General features: G+C 38.8%; 1 protein-coding gene across 8 annotated transcripts in view; it reads left to right on the top strand.

The window, feature by feature from the left end:
* The window catches only part of LOC144597399 (echinoderm microtubule-associated protein-like 5), a 116,458-nt gene that overhangs the window by 38,417 nt on the left and 52,329 nt on the right, over positions 1 to 25,712 (top strand). For all 8 annotated transcript variants that reach the window (XR_013547746.1, XM_078406726.1, XM_078406725.1 and 5 more), the window contains 10 exons: positions 4,811 to 5,067; positions 6,953 to 7,165; positions 8,943 to 9,110; positions 13,278 to 13,384; positions 14,503 to 14,621; positions 14,864 to 15,050; positions 16,730 to 16,835; positions 20,143 to 20,236; positions 23,601 to 23,701; positions 24,724 to 24,926. Coding sequence is in view for 7 of the 8 variants with exons in the window: in XM_078406726.1 (XP_078262852.1) it covers positions 4,811 to 5,067; positions 6,953 to 7,165; positions 8,943 to 9,110; positions 13,278 to 13,384; positions 14,503 to 14,621; positions 14,864 to 15,050; positions 16,730 to 16,835; positions 20,143 to 20,236; positions 23,601 to 23,701; positions 24,724 to 24,926 (1,555 nt within the window). In the remaining variant the exon portion in view is untranslated. The remainder of the gene's footprint in view (positions 1 to 4,810; positions 5,068 to 6,952; positions 7,166 to 8,942; positions 9,111 to 13,277; positions 13,385 to 14,502; positions 14,622 to 14,863; positions 15,051 to 16,729; positions 16,836 to 20,142; positions 20,237 to 23,600; positions 23,702 to 24,723; positions 24,927 to 25,712) is intronic.

The raw sequence follows: 25,712 nt of genomic DNA, 5'->3' as shown, positions 1-25,712 counted from the left end.
AAGCACTTGAGTTGCCAAGCGTAGAAGGTGACAATAAAAGTAAATACATCCTTGAATGTGGTCGGCCGAAGGGCCTGCTGTTTGATTTTAACTCTGTGAAAAGGTTTTAATTGCGATTAAAGGAAACTACTAAGGCATGAGTCAAGAGTTGGCTGTGGCAAATTAGGAAACTACGCAAAGACTATGACAGTAAACCCACAATGGATAACATTTTAAAGAATTTATGCATAGTTTTCAAGAAATATATTTTCCTATGTTGAAAAGAAAACAGCAGGAAAAGTCCTCCAGCCATGGCTATCAAGAGAAGCTAATGCTACTATTGAAACAAAGGGAAAGGTTTAGAACATTGTTATGGGAGAAAATAGGGGTAAACCTGTGCATTTGGAAAATGTCAGATTTCAGAAAGGAAGAACCAAAGGAAGAGAAATTAGCATATGAGAGTAGGTATCTAAGAAATATATATTTTTAAAGATAGTGGGAGAATCCTTTGCAACGTAAAATGGAATTGATCAGCAAACATTAACACAAATATCTTGCAGATTGAAATTATAGGAAATGACAAAAATTAAACTAACAAATATTCTTCACAAATTCTGTCTTCACAAATATTTAATGTATTCTCCTGGAAATAATGGGGGATTATAGGTCTAGAGTACGTGCTACTGTATGTTTCATTTTTCCCTTAGTACCTAATCAGATGTACAGCACTTTGGTCAACGTGGGTTGTTTTTAAATGTGCTATACAAATAAAATTGACTTGACTTGACTTGACTAGAGTAAATGAGGATTTTGAAAATGTTCGTGTTAGTGAGGAGACACAGTGTATTATAGCCAAATGTGCCAATTATATAAAACTAGGAACGGTAATTATTGTGAAGATGAAGTAGGGTTTCAAGAGGGTATAGATAGGCTAACTGAATGGGCAAAGTCAGGGCAGATCAAATGATAGAGAATAATAAAAAGAGAGAATATTTTTAAGATAGTGATAAATTGAGTGGCAGTGGTGTTCAGAGAGGCCTCGGTATTTTTTGTACATGAATCATTGAAAGTTACTGTGCAGGTTTGGCAGCAATTAGCAAGGCAAGCGCTAATTCACAGAATATTTGAATACAAAGTAAGGAACATCACTTTCAAAATGTATAAAATGTAATGAGACGTCATCAGGAATAATGAGCACAGATCTCATCTACCTATTGTAGAACTAAAAACATCATGTGCAACAGCAAGAGTGCAGTGCAGGGTCACCGGATTATTTCTGGGTTTGTGGGATTGTTGTATGAGGAGAGATGCAGCAAGTTAGGCCTGTACTCTGTTGAATTTAGAAGAATGAGAGGTGATCTCATGAAATGTACTTAATTCTTAAAGTGCTTGACAGGATAGAACCACAGAAAATAGGTGCAGGAGTAGGCCATTTTGCCTTTCAAGCTAGCACCGCTATTTAATATGATCATGGCTGATCGTCCGAAATCAGTGCCCCGTTCTGGCTTTTTCCCCATATCCCTTGATTCCCTTAGCCCTAAGAGCTAAACCTAACTCTCTCAAAACATCCAGTGAATTGGCCTTCACTGCCTTCTGTGGCAGAGAATTCCACAGATTCAAACTCTCTGGGTGAAAAAGATTTTCCTCATCTCAATCTGGAATGGCCTACCCCTTATTCTTAAACTGTGACCCCTGGTTCTGGACTCCCCCAACATCGGGGGAGAATTTTATATGTTTCTATAAGATCCCCTCTCATCCTTCTAAATTCCAGTGAATATGCCTAGTCGACCCATTCTTTCATCATATGCCAGTCCCACCATCCTGGGAATTAACCCGATGAACCTAAGCTGCACTCCCTCAATGGCAATACTGTCCTTCCTCAAATTAGGAGACCAAAATTGCACACAATACTCCAGATGCAGTCTCGCCAGGGCCCTGTACAACTGCAGTAGGACCTCCTTGCTCCTAAACTCAACTCCTCTCGCAATGAAGGGCAACATGCCATTAGCTTTCTTCACTGCCTGCTGTACCTGCATGCTTACTTTCAGTGACTGATGTCCAAGTACGCCAGGTTTCGTTGCACCTCCCCTTCTCCTAATCTGACATCATTCAGATAATTGCCTTCCTGTTCTTATCCACTTTGTACTGCATCTGTCATGCTTCTGCCCACTCACCCAACCTAACCGTCACACTGTAGGCTTATAGCATCCTCCTCGCAGCTCACACTGCCACCCAGCTTTGTGTCATCCGCAAACTTAGAGATGTTACATTTAATTCCCTCGTCTAAATCGTTAATATATATTGTAAACAACTGGAGTCCCAGCACCGAGCCTTGCGGCACCCCACTGTCACTGCCTGCCATTCTGAAAAGGACCCGTTAATTCTTACTCTTTGCTTCCCATCTGCCAACCAGTTCTCTATCCATGTCAATAACCTACCCCCAATACCATGTGCTCTAATTTTGCACACTAATCTCTTGTATGGGACCTTGTCAAAGGCTTTTTGAAAGTCCAGATACACCACATCCATTGGCTCTTTCTTACCCATTCTACTTGTTACATCCTCAAAAAAATTCCAAAAGATTAGTTAAGCATGATTTCCCCTTCACAAATCCATGCTGACTTTGACCGATCCTGCCACTGCTTTCCAAATGTGCTGCTATAACATCTTTAATAATCAATTCCAGCATCTTCCCCACTACCAATGTAAGGCTAACTTGTCTATAATTCCCTGTTTTCTCTCTCCCTCCTTTCTTAAAAAGTGGAGTTACATTGGCTACCCTCCAGTCCACAGGAACTGATCCAGAGTCGAGAGAACATTAGAAAATGATCACCAATGCATCCAAGATTTCTAGGGCCACTTCCTTGAGTACTCTGGGATGCAGACCATCAGCCCCTGGGGATTTATCTGCCTTCAGTTCCAACAGTTTACCCAACACCATTTTCTGACTAATGTGGATTCCCTTCAGTTCCTCCCTCCCACTAGATCCTCAATCCCCTAGTATTTCCGGGAGATTGTGTCTTCCTTAGTGAAGACCAAACCAAAGTACTCGTTTAACTGTTCTGCCATTTCCTTGTTTCCCATTATAAATTCACCTGTCTCTGACTGTAAGGGGCCTACATATGTCTTCACTAATCTTTTCCTTTTTACATACCTAAAGAAACTTTTACACTCAGTTTTCGTATTCCCCGCAAGCTTTCTTTTATCCCCCACTTAATTAACCCCTTTATCCTCCTCTGTTGTGTTCTAAATTTCTCCCAGTCCTCTGGTTTCCCACTTATTCTGGCCAATGTATATGCCTCCTCCTTGAATTTAACACTATCCTTGACTCCCCTCATCAGCCACGGTTGAGCCCCTTACCAGTTTTATTTTTTCACCAGACAGGGATGAACAATTTCTGGAGTTCATCCATGCGGTCTTTAAATCCTTCCCATTGCATCTCCACTGTCGACCCTTGAAGTATAATTTGCCAGTCTATCCTAGCCTATTCCCATCTCATACCTTCAAAGTCTCCTTTATTCAAGTTCAGGACCCTAGTCTCTGAATTAACCATGTCACTCTCCATCTTAATGCAGAATTCCACCATATTGCGGTCACTGTTGCCCAAGGGGTCTTGCACAACAAGATCACTAACTAATCCTTCCTCATTACACAATACCCAGTCTAAGATGGCCTGCCCTCCAGTCGGCTCCTCTACATATTGGTTTAAAAACCCATCCCGTCTACATTCCAGGAAATCCTCATCATTGTTACCAATTTGGTTGGACCAATCTATATGTAGATTAAAGTTGCCCAAAGTCACCCAAAGTCAAACAAAGATTAAAGTAGATGCTGAAATGTTTGGATGTTAAATATTTTCACCGACTGGGTTATCAAAAACAGTAGTCACAATCTAAAAATAAAGAGTCAGCTGTTCAAGACCGAATTGGAGAAATTTTACAATAAATTTCTCCGCCATGGTGAATCTTTAGAATTCATTAGCCAAGTGCGCTTTCCTGAGTGTATTCAAGACACAGGTTGAGAGGTTTTTATATATTAAAGGTATCAAAGGATCCATGGCATGTAGTAAGTAAAGTGATAGAGTTTGCACTTAGTCTCTACAAATTTAAGTATTTATTTCATTTTCAAGATCTGGACATCCTTAATTACTCTTGAAGGTGATTGTGCAATACCTCAAACTTTGCATTCCTTCCAGTGAAAGTACTTCCACAGTAGTGTTAGGCAGGGTGTTTGTGGATTTCGATCCAACAACATTAAAGCCATGGTGATAAATTTGCAGGTCAACATCACGCATTGGTTGGGAATATGTACTGTAGACTCTGGTGTTTTCAGAGGCAGCAGAAAACATTTTTTTCACTAGTTCTTTTTCCACAAATGTGCAGGCATACTTCTATCAAATGTCACCTTAGTAAATTGACATCACAGGATCTGAATCCAGTTGTATGAAAGAGAAAAACAGCAATGGCTTACTCTCATTTCACTCTTTTACTGAGAAAGAAACATTCTTGCGCATTGGAAATGAATTCAACTGCTTTGCATTACAAGTTATATGTATTGTGATATATAAACCATTATGTCATTGAATAACATGTAACGTTATGTTTGTAAGGTAGACATAGCCTATTGGGGTTTTTTTTAAAGAAAGAGATGTTTGATTGAATGGACAAAAGTACATCAGATGGATCACAGGACAGGTAAATGTGAGCCATTCTCTGTGGAATAAGGCACAGAAAACACTCAGTGTTGAAAACCTGCAAATAGTGAAGATCGAAATAAATATTTGGGGGTAGATTTAAGACCCGGTTTACAGTAATTTTTCTTCTTTTTACAGGGATATGACCGAAGTTGTTCACATAAAAGATAGGAAAGAAGCAATTCATGAATTAAAGTATTCTGCTGATGGAGCCTATTTGGCAGTGGGATCAAATGATAACTCGATTGATATCTATGGAGTTCTGCAACGATATAAAAAGGTTGGCGAGTGTGTTGGATCTTTGAACGTCATCACGCACATGGATTGGTCAGTTGATAGTAAATACTTACAAACCAATGATGGTTCTGGGAGAAGACTCTTTTACAACATGCCATGTAAGGGTATTATCTTGATGAGAGCATATATCCATCTAATTGCATGTTTACTTTTTGTCTGTGTACATTGTTTTATTGATTCTAAGTGAGATTCTGAGCATTTATTTCTCTCATTAAAACATAAAAGCATCAGCAGAGAACAAATGACCATCAAATCAAAAGTATACACTTTATCCACAATGTCCAGTGCCCTCCAGAATGTTTGGGACAAAGACCCATCATTTATTTATTTGCCTCTGTACTCCACAATTTGAGATTTGTAATAGAAAAAATCACACGTGGTTAAAGTGCACATTTTCAGATTTTAATAATGGCCATTTTTATACATTTTGGTTTCACCATGTAGATATTACAGCTGTGTTTATGCATTGTCCCCTCATTTCAGGGCACCATAATGTTTGGGACACATGGCTTCACGGGCATTTGTAATTGCTCAGGTGTGTAATAATTGCCTCCTTAATGCAGGTATAAGAGAGCTCTCAGCACCTAGTCCTTCCTCCACTCTTTCCATCACCTTTGGAAACTTTTATTGCTGTTTATCAACATGAGGACCAAAGTTGTAACAATGAAAGTCAAAGAAGCCATTATGATACTGAGAAACAAGAATAAAACTGTTAGAGACATCAGCCAAGCCTTAAGTTTACCAAAATCAACTGTTTGGAACATCATTAAGAAGAAAGAGAGCACTGGTGAGCTTACTAATCGCAAAGGAACTGGCAGGCCAAGGAAGACCTCCACAGCTGATGACAGAAGAATTCTCTCTATAATAAAGAAAAATCCCCAAAACACCTGTCCGACAGATCAGAAACACCCTTCAGGAGTCAGGTGTGGATTTGTCAATGACCACGGTCTGCAGAAGACTTCTTGAACAGAAATACAGAGGCTACACTGCAAGATGCAAACCACTGGTTAGCCGCAAAAATAGGATGGCCAGGTTACAGTTTGGTAAGAACTACTTGAAAGAGCAACCACAGTTCTGGAAAAAGGTCTTCTGGACAGATGAGACGAAGATTGACATATCAGAGTGATGGCAAGAGCAAAGTATGGAGGAGGAGAAAAGGAACAAGATCCAAAGCATGCCACCTTATCTGTGAAACACAGTGGTGGGGGTGTTATGGCCTGGGCATGTATGGCTGCTGAAGGTACTGGCTCACTTATCTTCATTGATGATACAACTGCTGATGGTTGTAGCATAATGAATTTTGAACTGTATAGACACATCCTATCTGCTCAAGTTCAAACAAATGCCTCAAAACTCATTGGCCGGCGGTTCATTCTACAGCAAGACAATGATCCCAAACATACTGCTAAAGCAACAAAGGAGTTTTTCAAAGCTAAATACAGGCCTTGCAGAGCATCACCAGAGAAGACACCCAGCAACTGGTGATGTCCATGTATCGCAGACTTCAAGCAGTCATTGCATGCAAAGGATATGCAACAAAATACTAAACATGACTATTTTCATTTACATGACATTGCTGTGTCCCAAACATTATGGTGCCCTGAAATGGGGAGACTATGTATAAACACTGCTGTAATTTCTACATGGTAAAACCAAAATATATAAAAATGGCCTTTATTAAAATCTGACAATGTGCACTTTAAACACATGTGATTTTTTTTTCTGTTCCAAATCTCAAATTGTGGAGTACAGAGGCAAATAATTAAATAAAGGGTCTTTGCCCCAAACATTATAGAGGGCACTGTAATTGTTCAGTTAGCTTATTGTTTTAGTAACATCCATAGCTTGTGTTCCTCATTTTACATTAAAGCTATTTGTATTTCTTCTCAATCATCACAGTAATTATTTAATATTAAATTACAGCAGCTAGACAATTGAATGTAACTCAATTAATTTATTTTGGTGTCTTTCATACTATTTCAGATGGGAAAGAAATCACAAATAAAGAAGAAATGAAAAACACTCAATGGGCAACTTGGACATGTGTCTTGGGTCCAGAAGTGAATGGAATATGGCCCAAATATTTAGATGTTAACGATATTAATTCGGTGGATGCAAATTTCAACGATCATGTTTTAGTTACTGCAGATGACTATGGATTAGTAAAACTTTATCGATATCCCAGTTTTAAAAAAGGTATGATTTTTTTTTAAACAACATAATTATGACTTTTAGTTTTATTTGTAACCTGTCTGTTTATTTGCATCATATAACACTACCTAGGTTAATATTGGCAAATGACCCAAAACGACACCCATTCCTTCTCTCCTGAGATGCTGCCTGGCCTGCTGAGCTACTCCAGCATTTTGTGTCTATCTATGATTGTACAGAATTGATATGAGGCCGAATGGTCTGTACTTGGTTGATCCTTTTACCTTTTATAAATAATAGTACTATGTCAGCAGATTGCCAGTCCTCCAGCATCTTGTCCTTAGCCAAAGACCTCAACTAGTTCTCCACAAATTCTCTGAAGAAGTTAATTTTAATTTGGACATTTTGAAAAAAATAAAATGATACAAAACCCTTCCAGCTGAAACAGAGGTGCACATGCATTTCTTCTGACCTCGTATAGTGCATTTGGTGTGGTGAGATGAGGCAACTATTTCATCAAATACTTGTGCCCTGTATTGCTGTTGCTTCCACTATTTCATCAAATACATGTGCCCAAGGCTTGCTGTTGCTTCCAGTTGCAAACCATTTTAACCCGCCATTCTCATACTGACATTTTTGTCCACGGCCTTCTCCATTGCCAGAGTGAGGCCACATGCAAAGTGGAAGAACAGCACTTTCTCGTCTGCTTGGATAGCTTGCAATCCAACAGTATGTCCATTTAAATTCTCCAATTCCAAGCAATAGCCCTCTACCCTTGCCCCCCAACCACAGTCTACACACGTGTAAGAAAATAACTGCAGATGCAGGTACAAATCGAAGGTATTTATTTCACAAAATGCTGGAGTAACTCAGCAGGTCAGGCAGCATCTCAGGAGAGAAGGAATGGGTGATGTTTCGGGTCGAGACCCTTCTTCAGACTGATGTCAGGGGGGGCGGGACAAAGGAAGGATATAGGCGGAGACAAGAAGATAGAGGGAGAAGGGGGAGGGGAAGAGAGGAAATGACCTTTCTGTCATGGGCCTCCTCCAGTGCCATAGTGAGGCCTACCGGAAATTGGAGGAACAGCACCTCATATTTCGCTTGGGCAGCTTGCAGCCCAGCGGTATGAACATTGACCTCTCCAACTTTAGATAGTTCCTCTGTCCCTCTCTTCTCCTCCCCCTTCCCAGTTCTCCCCTATCTTCCTGTCTCTGCCTATATCCTTCCTTTGTCCCGCCCCCCTGACATTAGTCTGAAGAAGGGTCTCGACCCGAAACATCACCCATTCCTTCTCTTCTGAGATGCTGCCTGACCTGCTGAGTTACTCCAGCATTTTGTGAAATAAACAGTCTACACACGTCTCTCTCTCTATATACACCCCAGTCATCCTTTTACAAAAAGGGTGGGGAAAGTATGGCACTTTGTTATTTGCAAAGATAAATTACTGCTTTTGAAGTTCACTATTGTTTTGTATAAATAGATATTTTGCATCTAGCTTACCAAGGGATGGCAACCTCTACCTGTGAAAAGACTGAAGGTCAAACTTTCCTGTTAAATCATGCAGGGAACTAATGTTTATTGGTTATCCCTTTAGTATTTTAAGTAAAAATGCAAGATATTTCACATTTGAAAAATATTGAGTTCTGCTTGAAATCTACAAGCAGATCCTACTCTGAAAAATATTTTTTTCCCCACACTTAACTTTGAAGAATTGTTTTGAAGTTGATGGGTGGTATTTGGCATGATTAAGTAATGCAATTTTTTGCACTTTTGAAACCTTTGTGGCACATTTCTTTTGACAAAAATGTGATTTACTTCTCAGGAGCAAAGTTTAAAAAATACATGGGTCATTCAGCACATGTAACCAATGTGCGGTGGTCTTATGATTACCAATGGGTTATTTCTATTGGTGGAGCAGATCATTCCGTTTTCCAGTGGCAATTTATACCTGAAAGAAAATCTAAAGAATTCCTTCAAATTGTCATTCAAGGTAAGAAAGCACCTCAAATCTATATTCTAAACTGATTTTTTACTTCACTGCGCTAATTACACTATAAATATGTTAATTTTAACGTAACCTAACCAGCAAGCAACTGAACACATTGCACTAGTTGTACATTTTAGACTCCTACATTTACTTTCCAGTACAAAATCCTCCTCATGACCTACAAAGCCCATAACCTGGCCCCATCCTACCTGACTGACCTCCTCCACAGACACACTCCAACCCGTACCCTCCGCTCTGCTGCTGCTAACCTCCTGTCCCCCCCCATCCGGACCAAACTCAGATCCTGGGGGGACAGGGCTTTCTCCATCGCTGCTCCCACACTCTGGAACTCACTACCCCAAACCGTCAGAGACTCCTCCTCACTCACCTCATTCAAAACATCACTGAAGTCTCACCTGTTCAGCACTGCCTTCAATCACTGACCATCACCTCACCTTCTTTTTCCTTTTTCTGTTCATTTACTTATTTATCTATTTATTTTATTTTCTATGTTTTAGTAAACCCTGTAAAGCGTCTTTGAGTGTTTAAAAAAGCGCTATATAAATGTAATGCATTATTATTATTATTATTTCCATTGGACATGATGGTACATAAATAGCAAAAGAAAAGCAGAAGAAGGGTCTTGACCCAAAACGTCACCTATTCCTTCTCTCCAGAGATGATGCCTGAGTTACTCCAGCTTTTTGTGTTTATCTTCGGTTTAAACCAGCATCTGCAGTTCCTTCCTACACAAAGAAAAGCAAATGATGTGTAAACATGTTGATTGGTCTATTCAGCCAATTTTCATATTTTATTTTTTATTTTCATTTTCATATTTCAGATACAGCGCGGAAACAGGCCTTTTCGGCCCACCAAGTCCGCGCCGCCCAGCGATCCCCGCACATTAACACTATCCTACACACACTAGGGACAATTTTTACATTTACCCAGTCAATTAACCTACATACCTGCATGTCTTTGGAGTGTGGGAGGAAACCGAAGATCTCGGAGAAAACCCACGCAGGTCACGGGGAGAACGTACAAACTCCTTACAGTACAGCACCCGTAGTCAGGATCGAACCTGAGTCTCCGGCGCTGCATTCGCTGTAAGGCAGCAACTCTACCGCTGCGCCACCGTGCCACCGTTCTGCAGTTTGACTGTTATACAGGGAGGGAAGTGGGAAGGGAAAGAGTAAAAATGGGTTTCCAATGGAGCAGGATGGACAAAAATACAACATAATGGGACTAACCAGGTTGTCACTTCAAATGGGGATGACAAACGGGCCAAACAGCTGCTGTCTGTGCTGCACTAATCCGTGGTTCACCAGATTGATCCCTGGGATGGCGGGACTTTCATATGAAGAAAGACTGGATAGACTAGGCTTGTACTCGCTGGAATTTAGAAGACTGAGGGGGATCTTATAGAAACATATAAAATTCTTAAGGGGTTGGAGAGGCTAGATGCGGGAAGATTGTTCCCGATGTTGGGGGAGTCCAGAACCAGGGGTCACAGCTTAAGGATAAGGGGGAAGTCTTTTAGGACCGAGATGAGAAAACATTTCTTCACACAGAGAGTGGTGAGTCTGTGGAATTCTCTGCCACAGAAGGTAGTTGAGGCCAGTTCATTGGCTATATTTAAGAGGGAGTTAGATGTGGCCCTTGTGGCTAAAGGGATCAGGGGGTATGGAGAGAAGGCAGGTACAGGTTACTGAGCTGAATGATCAGCCATGATCATATTGAATGGCGGTGCAGGCTCGAAGGGCCGATTGGCCTACTCCTGCACCTATTTTCTATGTTTATATGTCTATATTTCTATGTGTACTGCTGCAAGGTAGCTTTCAACTTGCCTTCCGCATATCAGAGGGAATATTACAGGGGAAATGGTGATCCTCCTCTATCCCTTAATTCTTCCACCACTAAAATCTCCCCACTCCAATTTTATATTTGTCTAGTCTTAACCCCTTCTATATCCACAAACAATCCTTGCATTCCACTTTTGATAACTGATCTTTCATCTACACGGGCCACTTGCTCTAATATTTCTTACATAAGATCCTACGTGCCACCACACTTAATTACCCCGTTGTTTGGCCAAGCTTTTGGTGTCCGTTCCTAATCCTTTCTAGGCTTGGAATCTTCTTGGAAATATTGGTGTGCTTTTCAGTAAGAAAGTTAAAACGCATGTACTGTATCTGGTTCTGTGACTGATGGCTCAATGCATTTTTAGTGTGCGCTGTTCATCCTGATCTGCTGTGGCCTCATTGACCATTTTTTCGCCCGTGTTTATCACCATGCAGCTACTTTTATATTTTATTTCAGCCATAATAATAGAATAATTGAAGAATAATATGTGGTACAGTCTGGCAGCGGTAGAGCAGCTGCCTTACAGTGCCAGAAACCCTGACTATGGGTGCTGTCTGTACGGAGTTTGTTTGCTCTCACTTTGACCACATGGGCTTTCTCCGGGTGCTCAGGTTTCCTCCCACATTCCAAAGACGTGCAGGTTTATAGGTTAATTGGCTTCTGTAAATTGCCCATAAGGTGTTGGACAGAACTAGTATATGGGTGATCGCTGGACTCGGTGATCCGATGGCCTCTTTCCATGCTGTATCTCTAAACTAAACTAATCATTGAGGATTTTAGCAATGCTTTTGACAGGGTCCCACACATGTGGTCGGCTAGCGTGAAAGGTGAGATCTCATGGGATCCACAGTGAGTTAGCCAATTGAGAACAAATGTGGCCAGTGATGTGCTACAGGGACCAGTGTCGGGTCCCCCTATAATTGATCATTATAGTGCCTCATCATACAATGGAGAAAGTGATTTGTTGTATTTGAATTTAATGACCAGTTGTATTCTTTCTCTGTTTAAACACAACAGTAACAGCACTGCTAAATGTGTGTGAAGCTACTATAAGGTTATTTGAAGGTTGTCCGCATGGGTTTGGTTTGGAGTCTCATAGATTGTACAAGAATGGCAGATTTCCTTCCCTGTAGGGTATTAGGGATATTAGTGACATTTTTTGGCAATCATGTCATTTTCATGGTCATCGTTATGAAGATTTTTTTTTTTTGTCCGTGAATTCCAGATTATTAACGGAACATCTGCTATGCTTTTCATATAATTAAAGTAATTTCATCCTCAATTACTAACACATCTGTCTCTTTCAAATAATCTTTTAACCTGTGATAGTTTGTTTGCAGTCCTAACCAGTCAGCTGTCATATCTCTCCTAATCACCACCATGACAGTCATGCCTTTAAATTGTGTTTACACCTGTAATTCATTCACTTTTTTTCTTATGTATTTGAATGTGTCATGTTCGATAGGCTCTAATGCTGTTTTCAGATTTTTAGTTCTCTTAGTTGAATTACGTAAACTAATTCAGCATTGGTCATTTTAGTGGCTGTCAATTGTTTTTAACTAATCAATTCACCAATTCAAATTTTCTTGACTCTAAGTATAAAATTAAATGTCTTTTCAATTATATTGTGGATGTAGTAGAGTTCTATTGTTTACAAATGCCTAATCTCTGTTTCCATGACTTTTCAAAATAAAACAAAAAGTGTTACGGCTCATGGAGGTGAAATTAAAATTAACAGAAAAAGCAAAGAACAGTTCATTAAATATGATCAATTGGCCTGATACAGACAGAGTGGATCTTGAGTGCAAATATTCAATCAGTAACATCCAAAGTTTAAAGATCACGAAGAAGCAACTCTTCAAGAAATAGTTATAAATATCAACTGTCAACTTATCCAAGAAGTTGAACAAAAATAATTGTTTGCAAACATTTTATATACGAAGAAATCACAGAGAGTTGTGAACTCTGCCCAGTCCAGCACACAGAATCTGCTTACTAAAATGGTGCTAAAATTTACCCATGACCTACTACGGTTTTTAGGGTCGAGTGGTCTATCTTGCTCTTCTATTATCTGTGTGTGTAACTGTTTTTTTGACTGGTGGCAGACCAATTTCCATCCAAGATAAATAAAGTTGTATTGTAAAGTACTCTCCGAAACAACACCTTCGCTTTACTCTTGCTTTATAAGATACATTTTAAAGAAGAGGGATTGAGAGGCTCAGCAAGAAATCTCATAGGCTCGGGTTTGAAACTAAATGCATGATGCATTGTGGTGCTTCCTACTGAATATGATTATCTCTCTTACAGAAAGTTTTGCAGACTCGAATAGTGACCTCTCTGATTCGGATCAGTCTGATGTACCGGAACTTGATTCCGAGATTGAGCAAGAAATACAGATCAGTTATCATCGGCAGGTATCTATAAGTTGTGTTGATGCAGCAATGTACACCAGATCTAGAAATTGACAGAAACATATGTGGAATGAAGAGAGAATACCTTTAACCTTGAACTACTTTTTATACTGTTCGTCTTACCATTTCACATTGTAATCTCAGAAGAATCTGATAATCTTAATAGAATTTTGCATGATATATCATCTATGTGGAAGCAGTACAGATAATTGCCAATTGGAATAGATTACTTTCTGTTTTTGGTCAATGTGCTGAAAGCATTCATTTTTGACATTGTTAGATTTTGGCAAAATGTGTGCTCTGTTCAAACTTACCATGTACTCCTAATTTTTACGCAAACGAGGTGATGGTTTCTAGCACAGAATTGCAGAAATCTTTTTTTAAATGATGAGACCATTGTGTTTTTTGCACTTATGCCCGATTTTTAACTGGAACTATTGTTTTTGCTTCCACATCTTCTTTGCGTTTTGTTTTCTTTTGCTTTTGATGTTCACCCTTTCCCTTCTCTTTCATGTACTTTTCCTTTTTGTCTTATTATGGACTTTTCAGCCAGCGACAACCCCATTCAAACCCCAAGCATTTCTTTCTGGCTCTTCTGGGACTGTTCAGTGAAGCAGTAAATGTTGTAAATTCTGAAAGGAGTAATTGTCCTTGGATGCTAATGAACAATATCCGCCTGCCGCAATTCTAAGGGGACATTTGGGCTTTGCAACCATAATTTTTATCTTTCTTCATAATTTTACGATCAGGAGTTGCAGTGTAACTCTAATTATCCTTGCTGGTTTCCATGGCTACCTTTACCAGATGCTCTGAGCAATAGATTTATAATCAATACTCCACCTTATAAAAGTTGCTGCCTCAAGGATCATTTCTATCTGCACATAGAAATTAAATATCTATGCAACTTCAGTAAAACCATAAGCTAGGTCATTTCTTTGCTAATTTCAAAACTATATGTGTGTGGTACATCAACAAAGAAGAGGGGGAAATCCTTTCTGTCAGTATTTTCTTCAATTCCTCCAAAGACCTGCACTCTAAATAACTTTCGAATTTTTTCACTTTAACCTGTGGGTGTTGTTTTATTTCTTTTTGATGCTCTTAATCCTTTCTTCCTGCAACAGATTTATAAGGAAGACCTACCTCAACTTAAAGAGAAATGTAAAGAAAAGCGTCAAGCAGCGACTGCAAAGAAACGAGAAAAAGCTCCCGACAGCAGCTTGCGCTTGCATTTTGTTCATGGGTAGGATGTCCTTTTGGAAGCTTTTTTATTTTAAAAATCATTTTGGTTAGAGGATGCATGTGGCAAAGTTTTTCACTTAATAAACCAAACAAACTGATGGTTGGATGCTCTCTGTTGTAGTAAGTTTCTGTGTGCTGCTGGTGCTTAGATGCCTACAGTCCCCTCTCGTGTGAAAGACTGTTGGACTGGAGAAACCTGTCTGGGATTATAATTGCTAAATAACCTTTTTTTAACCTCTTCAGTTACAGGGGCTATGATTGCAGGAATAATCTATTTTACACTCAAAATGGAGAAATTGTATACCACGTTGCAGCAGTAGGAATAGTGTATAATCGTCAGCAGAATATGCAGCGATTCTACCTTGGCCATGATGATGACATTGTCTGCCTAGCAATTCATCCTTTAAAGGATTATATATCAACAGGCCAGGTATGGTATGCTTATTTGATTATCTGCCAATGGTAGAGCACAGCACGGTGGAATATGAATTCCTCTACCTATATTTTATCAACAATTAAAATGAGTTGGTTGTTACTAGAAACTATGCAGTTTATCATCGTATTCATTATTTGGACTTCTATTGAAGTTGTTGCATTTGCATGACATCGTGGTTTTGTGCTTCAGAAATTGGAACAGAGTTTCCCAAGTATGCATATCTGATTGATAACTGGGCAATTCTGGTCAAAGATATACATGTACATCAACTTCATTGAAACATTAAAACAAATTCTTGAGGTAGGTCTGTTGCTACCTGCCTTGCTGAATAATTCCAAAATGTTCTGTTTGTATTCCCGTTTTATATGATATGCAGTATTTTGATTTGTGTCCCCATGAAATATGTTCCTGGATTAATGAGGCTACTTGTCTATATTGCAGTTTTTCAGGCTATGCAAACTTTACCTTCCATCTCCTGCGAATCGAATACTGAATCGATCTTCTCTAAATCACTTTTTATACTCTATTCCTACCAGTCACATTAAATCTGTAGAGAAGTCTTTCATCCACACTGCAATGATTTTTGTCACTGCCATTTTTAAAGTTAGCATCGCATCAAACTTCAAATGCAAAATATTAATGTGGCAGTTCTTTCCATCTAATGGGAGTCTAAATTGGATACAGCAATTTTTCTAAATCTGATTTTGAAGTCCGTGTAATCTGCATTTTTATGGACAACTTGAGCGGAAGGATTGCAACACTGTAATCACTTCACTCAACGCATCTGAAATAAAAATATTTATTTATCGGTTATTGCTCTGATAAAGTTACTGATGATCTGTGCTAATAAAATTGCCATACTTCATTTTCTTCAATTTCATCAACATTCCTGTTATTGTACATGTTGTCTGACAGAATATTATTTCATTTTCAGTTGTCAATCACTTGTAAATAATTATGAACACAATTGTGAAATAAATCCCAGTTTGCTTTACATTGTAAAATTCCTTTTGTAGTTGCGCATTTTTAATACATCTTCAGTGACTCTTTCTTCTGAGATTACATTTAAATTTCTATTAAATTTTTCAATAATTAAAGATAAATGTAACAGCATCTTAGTGAATAAGGTGTCTGTATAAAAGTAAGTTATACTAAAATCAGTTTGCATTTTGTACTGAATTAACTGAACTGAGCACACATTTAGTCTTTGTGTATAACAAGGAGTGGTGGAAATGGAGTTTCTGCTATGACCTCTGAAGTATGTGAATGTGATCAAGCTGCAAGGACAGCGCTGGTCTGTGATGCACCCCATGTTTGAATAGTCAGTTGAGCTTTAAGACTTCGGGGTTATATACAAACTATGGTTGTCTGATGGAGGAGACTAAACAATATTTCAGCCAGCAAAAGCTGCACTTGGCGGGGAGAACAGCGAGATAATTGTTTCTTTATATTTAGGAGTCAAACTGCCAACTCTGAACAGATCAAGAATAACGTCATGGTATCATTGCAGTATTTCCTTTGAAAAAGCAACTGAACCAATATGCATCCTATGTTCTCAGTTTAGTTAACTAAACAATGTAGTTTTCCAGAGTAAAGGCCAAATTTTATATTTATCCAAAATTCTTTGCTTATCTGAAAATAATGATGGTAAATTGTTTGTTTTGTTTGCTTAGGTGAGCCGTGATTCTGCAATTCATATCTGGGATGTGGAGGTATTGAAGCCACTGTCAATATTGAAAGGACATCATCATTTTGGGGTTTGTGCTGTTGATTTTTCAGGTAAGGCTAACGGCATTGCTATATCAATGCTCCATTTCGAAGGCAAATTAATTCACTATATTGCAAACAACCTTTAAGTGTGATCTGATTAATTCATTCTATCCTTTTGCCAAATGTAATCATCCTTTGTACTCCCATGGCCAGAAAATGCAAGCATGGTAGAATCTGGAGTTTACAAATTCATGGTAAAAATTTCAGTAATATGTAAGTGGAGACAGAGTTGAAAAGGGTAGTTATATTAATTATTTATCATTCTGCTGGAATTATTGTTCATCCCTAATTGCCGTAAAGGAGGTGGTGGGGATCGAATGGTTGGAATTTCTGTGCCTTCCTGGTGCAGGTGCACCCTGCTGTTAGTGAGGGAGATGCAGGGTTTGGACCCAGTGATTTAGTTTAGTTTAGAGATACAGCACGGAAACAGGCCTTTCAGTCTGCCAAGTCCGCGCTGACCAGCGATCCCCATACACTAGCACTATCCTACACACTAGGGATAATTTACAATCTTTACTGAAGCCAATTAAACTACAAACCTGTATGTCTTTGGAAAGTGGGAGGAACCCGGAGCACCTGGGAAAAACCCACGCGATCAAGTGGAGAATATGCAAACTCCGTACAGACAGCACTCATAGTAAGGATCGATCCCGGGTATCTGGCACTGAAAGAAAGCAACTCTACCACTGCGCCATTGTGCCGCACTAAACATGAAGGACCAGTGACATGTTTCCAGATCAGCAAGGTGTGCAACTTGAAGAGGAACCTGCAAGTGGTGGTGTTACCATGTGTAGAAACAAACTAGAAATGGGAGTAGACCACTCACCCCTCATACCTGCTCTGCCATTCAACATGATTGTGGCTTGTTCTCTCTCTCTCTCTCTCTCTCGATACCTTTGTCTACAAACCTATCAATCTCTCTCGTTGCTCACTGACGTGGTCCCCGTCACCTTCCACAGGTTCACTACCTGAGTGAAGACATTTTTCCCCATCCTAGTTCTGGAAATCGTGCCTGCACCTTTGTATGGTGATCCCTCAAGGAAATTACCTCCTGCATACACTCTGTCTCACCCTGTCTGAATTTTGTATGTTTCACTGAAATCCCATCTCATTTGTCTTGTTTGCGTGCAGGTGCAGCAGGCAGTGAAGAAAGCGAATGGTATGTTAGCATTCATAGCAAGAGGATTTGAGTATTGGAGCAGGGAGGTTCTGCTGCAGTTGTACAGGGCCTTGGTGAGACCGCACCTGGAGTATTGTGTACAGTTTTGGTCTCCTAATCTGAGGAAAGACATTCTAGCCTTAGAGGGAGTACAGAGAAGGTTCACCAGATTGATCCCTGGGATGGCAGGACTTTCATATGAAGAAAGACTGGATAGACTGGGCTTATACTCGCTGGAATTTAGAAGACTGAGGGGGGATCTTATTGAAACATATAAAATTCTTAAGAGGTTGGAGAGGCTAGATGCGGGAAGATTGTTCCCGATGTTGGGGAAGTCCAGAACCAGGGGTCACAGCTTAAGGATAAGGGGGAAGTCTTTTAGGACCGAGATGAGAAAACATTTCTTCACACAGAGAATGGTGAGTCTGTGGAATTCTCTGCCGCAGAAGGTAGTTGAAGCCAGTTCATTGGCTATATTTAAGAGGGAGTTAGATGTGGCCCTTATGGCTAAAGGGATCAGGGGGTATGGAGAGAAGGCAGGTACAGGTTACTGAGCTGGATGATCAGCCATGATCATATTGAATGGCGATGCAGGCTCGAAGGGCCGAATGGCCTACTCCTGCACCTATTTTCTATGTTTCTATGTTTCTATGTCTACATTTTAGCCTTTAGTTTCAGTGCACTTCCTCTGAAGTAAGTATAACCTTTTTCAAGAAAAGACAGGTTACTTCAGGTATGCCCCAATTAATAAGCTGCTCCTATATTCGAAACCCCTCAATGTAGCTTGAAACCTTCTAGATGTTTGCCCCCTGTGCATGTTTGCTTTCAGTGACTGGTGTACAAAGACAGAAGGGTCTTTGAACAACATGTCACACACTCACCGTTTAAATAATCTCCCTTTCTGCTTTTTCTTACTGAAGTGGATAACTTCACATTTATCTACATCATACTGCATCTGTTGTCTCCCACTTGCTCAACACCCACTCATATTCTTGCCTAAATCACTTTGAAGTCACTTTCTGTTCTCACAATTCACAATCCCACTCACTTAAATTGAGAACAATTACATTCATTTCCATTTTTATTGATGTACATAAAGGATAGTTTGGTCTGTGGATAAAGATAAGTATCTTGACGATGTGAAAATTGTGGAAAAGCTTTGGATGTTTTGAGAAATTAGTCAATGAGACCCAGGTGGAAGCAGGTATTTTCCCAGAACTTTCTCCAGGTTTTAAATTGCAAACCTAGAACATACCCTGGGACCTGCTGGATTTCTATTCTACATACAATACTGTGAACTCAGGTTTCTCTTCAACTCTTGTTAATTTTGGTGACTACTGCTACTCTAATTATTGATTTTCTGGGTTCAAACTTCTACAGCTGTTCTCCATTTCACTGACCTCAACAGTTGGATATCGGTGCCTCAAACAATTAAGGCACATCAATGCTGCGTACCTTTGATAAATAATTGGTAGTTTCTGTCCCAATTTTCCAAAAGGATATTTAGCCGCACAGTACAATACCCAGTTTATTAGCAATCATTAATGATCATTTATTGCTGACAGGAACAATTAGTTGAAGATGATGTCATATTAATTTCTGAAATTATGCACCGTAATTATAGCTATGTTACATTTTACAGACTGATATTTTTACCAGCTCTGGCACTTATCACAGTCCTATGTGCTTGAAGATTTGCTTTTAATGTAAATGTTTGATGGGGATGTTTGAAATTCTGAGGGGATGCAGCAGACAATAGATTGACACTGCTCACTTCTCCCCCTCTGTGATTCCTCCTGCTCTCTGGCTCTATGACCTGGCACCAGCAAGCCCATGCTCTGACTCTCCTGCAGCTCTGGGCCTCACTCACCCAGACCTGCAATGGACCCAGACGTGTACTGAGATAAAGTGGTGGGCTTTGTTATGCATGTAGAGCAACCAAAACAATTCAAATTCCATTGTAGTTCCTGTTGCTTACTCGAGGTCCATCTTTTGCACCCTTGGAGAACCAGGGATTTTAAATGGGTAAATCTTGGTACTTTGCAGAATGTTGTGAACCATGAATTTTAGGTTCTGTGGGATTTATTATTACAAATATGATGTCCGGCGTAGATTTTTACAAACTGTAATATATATAATATATATTATATATTCCAGCCGATGGAAAACGTCTGGCATCAGTAGGGCTGGATGAAAATCACACAATAGTTCTCTGGGATTGGAAAAAAGGAGAAAAGCTTTCTTCAGTAAGGTAGGCATTAAATATATTAATGCAGGATCTTCTACAGGTAGTTGCTGGGCTCACCAGCTGTAACCTCATGATACTTATTTTCCTGGGCTAAACACTGAGATAAATTTAATTTCGTTGAAATTGTATTTAATAGTCATTATAATATTAAATTAATAAATTCATTCTCGCTTTCAGTTTATATAGTGTCAAATCCTATCACATGGCATGCAATGTTTTATCATGTTATTTTGTACTACTTTCCAGGAGTACTTTATTTTTTCCCCAATTCAAATATTTGTTTAAAAACTTAATTTTAAGATGTTTCCTGATTCATTGTTTAATTTCTTTTCATGAATGGGTTGTCTTAAAAAAAGATTTTTCTCAGATTTTTTCTATTTTGGCATTAATTTGTGTTTGCTTCAAATTTGCCAGTAAACTTCAAAAGGAAATAAATTGAGGTGTCGTTCGCTCTTAGTACATTTTTAGTGCCGAGGTCATGCTTTAGATTAAATATAATAAAAATGAACTGCAGATGCTGGTTTATACTAAAGAGAGAGACAAAATACTGGAGTAACTTAGTGGGTCAGGAAGCATCTCTGGAGAAAATGGATAGGTGACGTTTTGGGTCGGGACCCTTCTTTAGATTGGTGTTTCCTCAGATGAAGGGTCCTGACCCAAAATGTCACCTAGTGATTTTCTCTTGTGAGTTTCTCCATTGTTCTATCATCATGCTGTAGTTTTTCATGCACATCTATATGCAGATATGACCAAATGTTTATACAGATACAATATGGCTACAATATAATCTGTTAGATAAATGAATGTAATACTAGTATGGGAGAAATTAGTGATTTATGAGACATTGTCATCTGCACCGAAGGAATGTGAAGTCTTCCAATGGGTCAGCTGGAGTTAAATCACGCTGGGACTCGTGTCCTAGTGAATGAAAGAACTAAGGCCGTAAAAATATCATGAAACTGGATAAAAGATTTTTGGTGAGGAGAAACTTACTAAATTTTTTAAAAGGACAAGGTAATGGTGCTGAATGGGTAATGATAACTTCTCTGGCAGAGGAAATTACGAGAATTGTAGAAGTTTCTGTGCTTGCCACTCAAGAAGTAGAGAAAGTAATAATACTGTAGACGATGACTTTGTGGTGTGTAAGATAGATGGTTTTCTAGATCAGCTTTTTCAGTATGTTCTATTGTGCAATGATAAAGTTAACTAATAATCTGGCAGTTAAAGGGCTTTAGGGAAAAGTGATTGTAATATGATAGAACTTTTTCTTATAAAGACTGAAAGTAATTTAATCGAATCAGATACTGGGGTACAATAACTAAGCAGAACAAACTCTGAGGGTATACGGCTTGTGTGGGTTAGGGTAAATTGCAAAGGTTATGTCCATAAACACATAATGGCTAACATTTAAGGAATTAATACATAGTTTTACAATAAAGATGTATCCCTTTTCAAGGCATAAAATCCCAACAAAAAATGTGGTCCAGCCTTGGCTAATATGAAATTTTAAAGATAGCTTTGGTCAGTGGGAAAGGCTTATGTCGACAAAAGATCAGTAAGCTGGAGGACTGGGAAAATTTCAGAAATCTGCAAAGGATGACCAAAAATCTGAAAAGGAAAGGGATAGAAGAATACAAGAGAAAATGAGTGAGAAACAAAAACAGACTGTAAGAGCTTCCATAGATATGTAAAAAGGAAAAGATTAACTAACATCAATGCATTCCTATCAAATTGAGATGAGAAATTATATTAGGGAATAAGGAAATGGCAAAGGAGTTTAACAAATATTTTGTCTTGCTATAGACAACCATAAAAAATCTGGTCCAGGGTGAATGAGTAGCCAAAATAAATTGACATTAATTAATGGGACTGAAAGGTGATGAGTTCTGAGGAGCGGATGGCCTGCATCCAAGGGTTTTGAACAAAGTTACCTCCGAATTAGTGGATGCACCAATTGTCATCTTCCAAAATTTCATATTATTAAATGGTCCACCATTTCGGAAAGTAACACACATAATATCACTATTTGAGAAAGGAGAGAGAATAAAAACAAGGAAGAGATTACATAGCCTAATAACAAGAATTGGGGATAATGTTGGAATCTATTATTAAGGTGATAGTAACAAGACACTTAGAAACTGGATTTTGCAGATTGGGATTCATGAAAGCGGCATAGCTTTTGACTAATCAGTTTTTTATTGTTATAATCAGGGACAAAAATAATAGGTAATCAGTTTATGTAATGTAATTGAACTACCTGAAGGCATTCAGCAAGATGAGACATTATTAAACAAAGTTGGAGCATATGATTTGAGGTAATACATTGGCATAGATTGAAGATTATTTTAAAGACTTGGGATGGAAATATATGGGGCATTTTTGGTCTGCGAAGCTTTGATAAATGGAGTTCCGCAGGGAATGGTCCTGGGAGCTTGAATGTTCAGAATCAATATCAGTGATCTGGTTGATAGAACCCAGTTTAATATATTCAAGTTTTGGTCTTGTGGTGGCAGGGTGAGATGTGAGGAGGATTTAGAAACATTTTAGGGGAATTTAGATGGACTGTATGTATGGGAGCAGACATGGCAGATGGAAAATAATGTGCAGTCATCCACTTTGCTAGAAAAATTAGAAAGGCAGAGAGATTGCAAAGTATTAGTATTTAGAAATATATTGGTGTCTGTGTTAACAAATCAGTGAACATACAGGTAAAGCAAGCAAGGAGGAAGGCAATTGATTGTTGGCATTCATTGCAAAGGATTTGAGTACAAGAGTGAAGTAGCTTGAATGCAATTATGTGAAGCCCTAGTAAGTCGACACTTGGAATATTGTATTCAGACACAGTCCCCATCCTAAGAAATGACGTAATTGTGAGAGTAAAAGTGGAAGATAGGTTCATAGATTGTTCCCTGCCCTGGGTGGTTTGTGAGAGATTAAACAGATGGCCCCATACCCTCTCGAAATTAGGAAACAAAAGCTGATCTCACTGAAATATAAACAGAGTTTGAATGTATAAATAAACGGATGAAGTTTCCCTTCACTGAGGTGCCTAGAATCACAATAATGGGTTGGCTTCAGTGTCTTCAACTATGAATAGTGAGTATTTGGAAAGCACTAACCAGTGACTGAATGTTTAAGACAATAGGTTTTGGATATGAAGGAAAGCATGGGATAGTGACTGAGATAAAATACCACCAATAATCTTATTGAACGATGTATCAGGCACAAGGAACTGAATGTCCTGCTTGAATTTCATGTGTCCTCTTTCTTATGTAATACAAAAGTTTCAATTGAAAATATTGATCCATTTTTTTAGAAACGTGTTTATGTAAGGAAACAAAAGTAAAAGTCAAAACTGTTTCTTTAGAGGAAGTGCAGAGAAGATTTTTGTTGTCAAATTGAATCCCTTTCTACCAGACAAGTTGGTAACAGCTGGAATAAAACACATCAAGTTCTGGCAGCGAGCAGGTAGGACAGTAATTATTATTTTTATACCTACAAATGCTTTTTTTGTTGCTTTCTTGAATACTATTTGTTTTGCTCGTTGATGCAGATTCAATTAATCTCAAACATTAAGGTACTGGGGGAATGGCAGGTTTGCTGAATCTCAAGTTTTTTGGGATATATTTTCTGCAAATATCATGGGGACATTTAAATTCAATCAAAAACATTGCTCGCAAAGCAGTGTGAACATTAGTTTTGTAAAGCACGTCGCATATTCTTGTGAAACTGCTATCCAGTTTTTTAAACAATTTAGCTTGTCCATGCTAATGGTTTTCTATGTGTCTATAAAAATTTTGCAAAGAGCCATACAAAAAAAATACTGTCTTGAATAATACTTTTAATCAATGAAAAATAGAAAGAATGTTTTCAGAACTTTTAATGGAAGAAATCATTTGAGTTATTTTATGTTCAAAGGACACTATACTGGTCAGATGTTCTATATATCTAGAGGTAAACTTGTATGAAAGGTGAATTACTCTTGGGTGCTGTCATTCTTGCTTATTAAATATTGATCCAAACTTGAAGGACTTCCAAGTGATGATGTCTGCACAAGCTTACCTGCGGAAAGGTGATCTTTAAAAGATACACAAGAAACTGCAGATGCTAGAACCAAGAGCAAAAACAAGGTGATGGATGAACTCAACGGGTCAGGCAGCATCTCTGGAGGGAATGACAGATATTGTTTCGGGTTGGAATCCTTCTTCAGACCGATTAATTTAAAGAAATGTCTGAAACACAAAACGTCGCCTGACAATTCTCTCCAGAAATGCTACCTGACCCACTGAGTTCCTCCGACACTTTATTTTTTAATCTTTAAAAGATCTCCCCCTTACTGTGTGGTATCTGCTCCACAACTGTAAGGCAGTGTTCCACAATAAATATTCAAAGCTGCAAGTATCTTTCTTTATGTTCTGATTGTCCATCGGGGTCAGTTGTTAAAGATACTAAAAAAAAAAAATTAATGTTATTTTTTAATTTATTCTAAGGAGGTGGACTAACAGGAAGAAAAGGCTGTTTTGGAAGTCTGCGGAAGTCTGAAACCATAATGTGTGTGGTATATGGTTGGATAGATGAAATGGTTTTCTCGGGCACGTCTGCCGGTGATGTCTGTATATGGAAAGATATGTTCATTATTAAGCGAGTAAAAGCCCACGATGGTCCGGTTTTCAGCATGCAAGTGCTGGAGAAAGTAAGAAATAAAAACACTTCGACTTACAAGACTACAATTAATTGAAACAGGACTTTTACATTAAACTTCTGTCATTGTCTGTTTTGTTTGCTATTTTTCAAAGTAACCGTCTTATATAATGCAAGATCTGAATTATTTGTTCCCTAATTAAAACCTTGGTTTGAAGTTCCAAACATAATCATTTCTATTTCTCTATCCACCAGTCACAATTGAAAAAGACCTCGATGTGAGAGATTTGCCTGAGTGCACTTTGTTTAAACATAATAATTATGACCCACAGTATAATTTTCTACATTTATTCCTCATCTACTATTCTGCATGTTGCATATAGCATGCTTGCCTTCACTGATCGGGGCATTGAATATAAACGTTGGCAAGTCATGTTGCAACTGTATAAAACTTTAGTTGGGCTACTTTTGGAGTATTGTGTGGATATGGAGTCTTTGGAGAGTGTGCAGAAAAGTTCACCACAATGTTATCTGTATTGGAGAGTATTAACTATCACAAAAGGCTGTACAAACTTGGACAAGGGTGGCACAGTGGCACAGCAGTAGAGTTGCTGCCTGACAGCACTTGCAGTGCTGGAGACCAGGGTTCGATCCCGACTACGGGTGCTGTTTGTACGTTCTCCCTGTGACCTCGTGGGTTTTCTCTGAGATCTTCGATTTCCTCCCACACTCCAAAGATGTACTGGTTTATAAGTTAATTGGCTTGGTATAAGTGTAAATTGTCCTTAGTGTGTGTAGGGTAGTGTTAATGTGCAGGGATCGCTGGTCGGCGTTGACT

The sequence above is a fragment of the Rhinoraja longicauda genome, chromosome 10 (assembly GCF_053455715.1).
Source record: "Rhinoraja longicauda isolate Sanriku21f chromosome 10, sRhiLon1.1, whole genome shotgun sequence".
Taxonomy (NCBI): domain Eukaryota; kingdom Metazoa; phylum Chordata; class Chondrichthyes; order Rajiformes; family Arhynchobatidae; genus Rhinoraja; species Rhinoraja longicauda.
Note: the sequence above shows the minus strand (reverse complement) of the source record. Positions and strands in the feature narration are given on the sequence as shown.